The following is a 6841-nucleotide window of genomic DNA, read 5'->3' on the forward strand; positions in this document are numbered from 1 at the left end:
TCCTTGTAGATCAACCAGTTGCTTGGCCCTCCAGGGCACTTTCCCTTTATTACCAGGGCCTGTGACTTTGAGGTTTCCTGTGGAGGGTCTCATCTGCTTCCTTTTCTAGATTGTGAGATCTGGAACAAGCACCTACTACATTAACACCTCTGCTGTCCTCTGATGTCTACACACAAGTTCTCTTGCTGGTTTGTTATTTATCCCAAGACAGAGCTCTCAAGGCACTCCTTTATCCACAGTAGGATGACCAGGCCTGTTTGCAAGGGCACAATGACCTCTTTGGTGAGATGCATCCCATGCTTGCACATTAGCTCCCATTTCTCAAAAAGGATCCCAAGGCCRTAAAAGACAAAGCCCTGCCTGTGACAGCAGTTATTCAGACAGTTATTGACCTGCTGGATGACTGCAATTCTGCTCAAGCCTTTCCCACTCACTGGAAGGCCTGAGGAGACACCATTTGGACTTCCTGTCCTTCACCATCCCCCCAGTGCTCTRTAATCACCCTTGAAAAATTCCAGGTTACCCTCGGCCCTATAAAGATGAACAATATGTTAATTGGCCAGATATCTCTCATAGATTAATCCCTATGTGTCATTCAGCTTGATTGCAGATACCAGAAGGTGTCCTGGARAGCAGCTTGATTTATAGAATCTTATAACGGTTTGATTGGAAGCCATCTCAAAGACCATCCAATTCAATCCCCCTGCTGTGGCAGGGACACCTTTCACTAGACTGAGTCACTCAGAACCCCATCCTGGCCTTGACCATTCCCAGGGATGGGGCATCCACAGCTTCTCTGCAGGCTGTGCCAGTGCCTTGCCCAGAGCAGTAAAGAATTTCTTCCTAATGTCTGATCTAAACCTCCCCTCCTTCAGTTTAAGGCCAATCCCCACATGCTATTAATACTCACCCTYGTAAAAAGTTCCTCTCCAGCCTCCCTGYWKGACYCTTTAGGTACTGGAAGGTGCTKTAAGCTYTCCCCAGAGCCTTTTCTTCTCCAGGCTGAACAGCTTCATGTTCAAAGGCCACATGAGCATGCATTTATTTGATAAAATAAGTCTGGATTAATTGAATTTTGTTTTTAAATGGTGTATTGCAAAATAATTAGAAAAATACATAACCAGTATAAGGGAGACGATATAGTCTGCAGTCAATAGTTGTGTGTGGTCACTACAGTACATGGTACTTACTAGGGCTATTCAGAAAAGATGAGCTAATTTTATTCTACCAAAAATATTGTGGAAGGCAGTCTAAAAAGTCTGTGAATCTATGCCATTCCCAAATATTTTCATCTAAAAGAAAAATCAACAATATTTACACAATATTTGCAATTATGTACAGTGACATTTATTGTAAAATTAAAACATTAGATGCAAATTAAAAGGTTTATTTCACAGATTTTTTACTTTCTTTTTTTCCTGGTGTGTGTAAGAATAAATTTATAGTTTTCATTCAGGTCTGGTTTGGGTTTCAGTTTATTACTCATCTGAAATAAAGTTTATATCTCAACTGCAATGACAAGAAAAATAAATATCTTTCCCTAGCAGAATTAATTACTATATAAACTTGGCATCATAGATGAATTAGGTATTAGGTATTAAATGTTAGAGAAATCATTAGTTCTTCTGAACAAACCATGAAGTAGATAAGAAATAATGCAGRAAAATGGGACAGTAGATAAAAACTAATTATTATTGAAACATAAAACATCCGATGATAAAAATGAAGTTACCTGCTTTTTTTTTTCCCCTCTCAATTTACAGGATAGTCCTAAAGGAAAACCCATCTATACTTCTATACAAGTGAGTCTGTTTGTTCTATTAATCAGCAATGCATGTTTATTACATTGTCAACTGTGAAAATTGTATTTTCTTTTTTTGCTCTAGAAGAGTCTTATTTAAAAGGCAATGCTTTCATAGTCTCTTAAAAGTTTCACTGGTAAATGACACATATTGTTGATACCTAGGCATGGAACAAAGAAAAGCATCTCGATTTTCTGTTTTGTTTAGGAAGGGGGAAATARCCACACATTTCCAAGATCCAATACAAGAAAGAAACATCTCTTGAAAATGAGAGCAKCTGGCAGTGCCTGCCTGGTGAACCCATCCTGGGGGCAGTGGAGTGCACCTGTTGAGTTTGGTAAGAACAAATCCATGCCCTGGGCTGCTCTTCCCMCAGTGATGTCCTGTCTACCTCACAAATTGCCGCACACCTATGCACACACAGATGTACAAAAGGTTGGCAAATCTTTTGCTTCACACCACCCTACAGAGAAAAGTAGGAAGAGACTTAATAGATTTCTTAGTATTCTAAGACTGGAAATAACATTAAAAAGTTACGCATTTGCAGCTGAAATGCTGTCCTGCTTACTGCAAGGGGTGGACAAATAGGAACAATAATTCTTCTCATTGGATGTTTCTGCTAAGGTGATAAATTACAGAATTCATTTTTACACCAAGCAAAACCTTTCAGACTGACATTCACCACAGTCATCGCAGGAGGTGTTTGACACAGTATGAAGTTCAACAAGACCATGTTCAAGGTGCAGCTGGGTCAGGACAACCCCTGGTATCAATACAGGGGGATGAAGGAATTGACAGCAGTTCTGCTGAGAAGGACTTGGAGATGCTGGTGGAGGAGGGGCTGGGAATGACCCAGCAATGTGCATTTGCAGCCCAGAAAGCCAAACATGCCCTGGGCTGCATGAAAAACAGAGTGGCCAGCAGGGTGAGAGAATCTGAGAGAGTCTCATAATCTGAGAGAGTTCGGGTTGTTCAACCTGGAAAAGAGAAGGCTCCAAAGACATCTTGTTGCAGTCCTTCAGTACATAAAGGGGCTACAAGAGAAATGGAGAAGGACTTTGTGCAAGGGCATGTAGTGATAGTTCAAGGGGGAATGGCTTCTAACTGAAAGAGTGTAGATTTAAATTCGATTTTAGGAAGAAATTCTTCACTATGAGGGTGTTGAGGCACTGGCACATGCTGCCCAGAGAGGTTGTGRATGCCCCATCCCTGGCAGAGCTCAAAGCCAGGTTGGGGCTCTGAGCAGCCTGGTCTAATGGAAAGCATCCCTGTCCATGGCAGAGTGGCTGGAATTAGATGATCTTTAAAGGTCACTTCTAACCCAAACTGTTCTATGATTCTGTACTTCTAAATAATAATAACAATGATAATGATAATGATAATGATAATGATAATGATAATGATAATAATAAATAACAACAATAATAATTAATAAATAAATGTTTCTCTTTCAGGAAATGAAGAAATTATATCTTCTTCAGTATGGATTTTACTTGTGGTAGCAATTGTGACACTCTCAATGTCAATTGTCACAATTTTGTTCTGCAAAAGGTAAACTTRATTTATGCWTTTTTYTTTTTTTAATTTGTATGGGTATGTGTAACATCTGAAGTTCTTAAATACCAGAAAGAGATGTCTCTGTAGGATTGATAAAATAAACTGCATAAGTGAAACAAAAATGGAAAGAAAAAGGATATTCTACTACATGATGTAGCTTTCATAGAAATACACAGTAATTCAGAGAAGATACTTCTCTGTCAACTTATTAAAATCTTTACCCTCACTTTTCATTATTTGTAGTGAAAAAGCCGGACAAATTCTTTTTTCTTTCAAAGAAGGAAATTCACTACTAGTAAATCTTTAATCAAAAATGAATCTAATACCATCCAAATTAATAGTTTTCCTGATATGTATTCATTCTGTGTTGAGATGATGTATATTTTTCAATTCACTTTTAAGACTGAAGAGGAAAATAAGCGCTGGTTCAAGGGTGCAGTGGTTGTGTCACAATAAGGTTATTCAACTTTAATTTTTTATTCAATACATTTTGATTTCCAGGACTGGCTGTTGGAAAGCAGCATTTCCACAAATCCCAGGACCAAAAAACGCTTTTTTTACACTGTCTGATGCAAACCCAGAGGTATGTTCTCTTTCTATTTCTATATTAAATATGTGAAATACACACAAAACTCTACTGGATGAATTTTTAAATGATAAGGAACTTATTACAAGGACCTCGAGTCCCTTCAGGTGCACACCTCTTCAGCTTACCCACCAGCAAGTTACACATGTAGGACAGAAAGCAACGTGACACAGAAAACAGTTCAAAATAGGGTTTTGTAAGGAAAGAGGACAGACTGTGGTGGTCACACTGAGCAAAAAGGTGAAACACTCTCAGAATTGTGCATAAGTAGAGGCTTCCCTAACACCATGCATAAAACTGATGAAAGTTTGTATTTTTCTTTCAGRTAATGGAGAGCAAAACTCAGTCAATAACATCTGAAAATGAAGAGATAATATTAGTTGCTGACATCACAAGATAACCAAGAAAAATGGAGGAGTCTGCAAGTGCAATTCTTAGACTACTGTATATTCCTGTGAAAAGTCCTGAATAATAAATAGGCTTTCTTCACTTCCTTCTTTTTCAACACTTTTAGAAAACAGTGATGTAACCAAAAAAGAATGATACCTCACATGTAATCTTTTTTAATACCATGGTATTTGCTTTTAGTTCTGGCTAACTTTAACTTATTAGATATCTTCTATTTTGTAAATATGATTGAAACATTTCATTAAAGAAGTTTTATTTGCATTTTAATCTTTAGGGAAAATAATTGGTATTTTTGTCTCATATTAAAAAGATTAATAATTAATTTATTGACCTGAATGTAATAAAAAACTTCTGATTCCTAAACTTCATTGTTCTACTGTCAAAAATGGATCAGTTCACACAAGAAGATTCTTTGGAGCTCTTCAAATACACGTGGACAACCAAAAAAATGAGATTGGCTCAGATTTTTWCACTAGACATTTGAACATTGCTATTTGATTATCAGGCTAGTTTCATAGTGATACTAGTCATTTGATTATTAGACTAAACATTTCCAGAACTAGTTTCTTTCAGAGAGGCCAATTGCCATGGAAGAGTTTAGATACACTTTTTTAAACCTCTTAGTAAGGTGGATACATGCAAACTACCTTTAGAAATTAGCCCTGGCCCGAGCTAACCTCTGGACTATGTCCAGGAACTGTTCAGGACATTGCTTGTAAATCCTGGCCAAACTAATGCTGGGAACAGTTGTTCCTGGACACGTTCCAGTGCTGGGGAGCCTTCCAGGGCTGTGCTTTCTGCAGCTTGTACTGTAGCTGAACACAAACATCTCTTGGCACACCCTCTGCCTTTGACACAGTTAATCATTGCCTTTTGGTCAAAGACTCACCTGACTCACCTTTTTGCGTCAGATCAGAGCAGCAAAGCAAATTCCTTAAGCAGGCTGAATTCATGCTGGACACATTTGTGAACCATGTTTGTGTTTTCCCCAATATGCAGCAATGGTGAGGGTGGAAATGTTCACAGTAACTCACTAAAACAGTGACGGGGTTGTAATAGACTGCACTGGTTTATATAACCTTGCACAGTAACTTTCCTCTTGGGCAAAATTGCCAGAGAGAGGCATAGTTTGGCTCCAGGCCACCAAAACCATGAGCTGTGAACAACCATTCTGTGGCTTGCTGTATGGAAAGGAACAGTAAAATATAACAGAGACAGTATCAAGGCACTCAAGAGATGGCATTATGGCCTTGTTAAATAGAACCTAAACAAACTCCTCATTTGTTTCCTGTTTTCTCCTGGAAAGGAATAACATACTTAACTGAGTCAGGAAAGGTGTTACAGACAGCCCTGATTAATTAATCCAGGCTAYAGTTTAAAATCATTGAATCACAGAATGATTAATGTTGGAAAAGACCTCTAATATCATTGAGKCCAGMTCTTGACCAAACACCAAATACCAACACATGGCTTTTCAACTCAGCCAGGAAACTAAGTGCCACATTCACTCTTTTCTGGAACACTTCCAGGGATGGTGACTCCACYAATTCCAGTGCCTGACAACTCTTCCAGCGGAAAAAACTCCTCCTGATGTTCAGCCTTAACCTTCCCTGGTGCAGCTTGAGGCTATGTTCTCTGTCCTACAGTTGCCTGGGAGAAGAGGCTGGCCCCCACATGGCCACAAGTTCCTGTCAGGTGGCTGTAGAGAGAGATAAGGTCTCCCCTTAGGTCTCTGGGGAAGAGCCTTCTCTTCCCCAGATTAAACAGCCCCAGCTTCCTCAGCCACTSTTCATATGGCTTATTAATAGATCAGTTAAACTAATTCAGCCACTGTTTGGGCAGTCTGAAGGTACTGGTCAGGTGACACTCAAATACCATCTTACATACCTAGAACCTCACCAGACATGCCACCACAATAGCAAATCCCTTCATCAAAGTTATTCAGGCACGCCGACACACACTTTGTATCACAAATACCTGTGACACAGAAGGATGGTGCTTTAGAAAAGTAACTCAASGGGGCAGTGGTCACTGAGGTGGGTGGTGGCACCCAAATAGAGCATATTTGCTGAACAGACAATTTCAAATCACGTTGAAGTGTGACAACATATACACTAGCTGTGTTGTTTTTAGGCTACATAGAATAGGTAAATTGAGTTCTTTCATGTGTAAAAGATCTGAAACATGCCTGTCCTGATCTCAGGGAAATGAAAAAGCTAACGAGGACCGAGCCAGTACTAGCAGATGGTTCTAGAGATAAAATTTTGCAGCTGACCCCTGCCTCACGTGCTATGACTAAACTGTAACTCATTTCACTTGCCTAGGATTTTTTTTTCACCCAGAGTTTTAAAACAGAAAATAATATCAGCATGTCCTTCTGGTGGGAATCACTGGGTAAAGGTAGGCAAGACTGAGCAGTGTGGACCCAAAAGAAAAGACATTTAAAATTTCAAAAGTCTGTGAAGTTGCTGCTATTGGTGGATCTGAG

At 39.2% G+C, this 6841-nt stretch overlaps 1 protein-coding gene across 1 annotated transcript in view; it reads left to right on the plus strand.

The window, feature by feature from the left end:
* Nucleotides 1-4454, plus strand: part of LOC130584084 (granulocyte-macrophage colony-stimulating factor receptor subunit alpha-like) — a 22711-nt gene extending 18257 nt beyond the window's left edge. The window contains exons 9-13 of the mRNA XM_057383845.1: nucleotides 1764-1802; nucleotides 2010-2139; nucleotides 3257-3353; nucleotides 3861-3942; nucleotides 4271-4454. Coding sequence (XP_057239828.1) covers nucleotides 1764-1802; nucleotides 2010-2139; nucleotides 3257-3353; nucleotides 3861-3942; nucleotides 4271-4345 — 423 coding nt within the window. The 3' untranslated portion in view covers nucleotides 4346-4454. The remainder of the gene's footprint in view (nucleotides 1-1763; nucleotides 1803-2009; nucleotides 2140-3256; nucleotides 3354-3860; nucleotides 3943-4270) is intronic.
* The last annotated feature ends 2387 nt before the right edge of the window (nucleotides 4455-6841 follow it).

Source organism: Malurus melanocephalus, unplaced genomic scaffold, assembly GCF_030028575.1.
Source record: "Malurus melanocephalus ecotype Western Australia unplaced genomic scaffold, MMel_1.1 scaffold_665, whole genome shotgun sequence".
Classification (NCBI taxonomy): Eukaryota; Metazoa; Chordata; class Aves; order Passeriformes; family Maluridae; genus Malurus; species Malurus melanocephalus.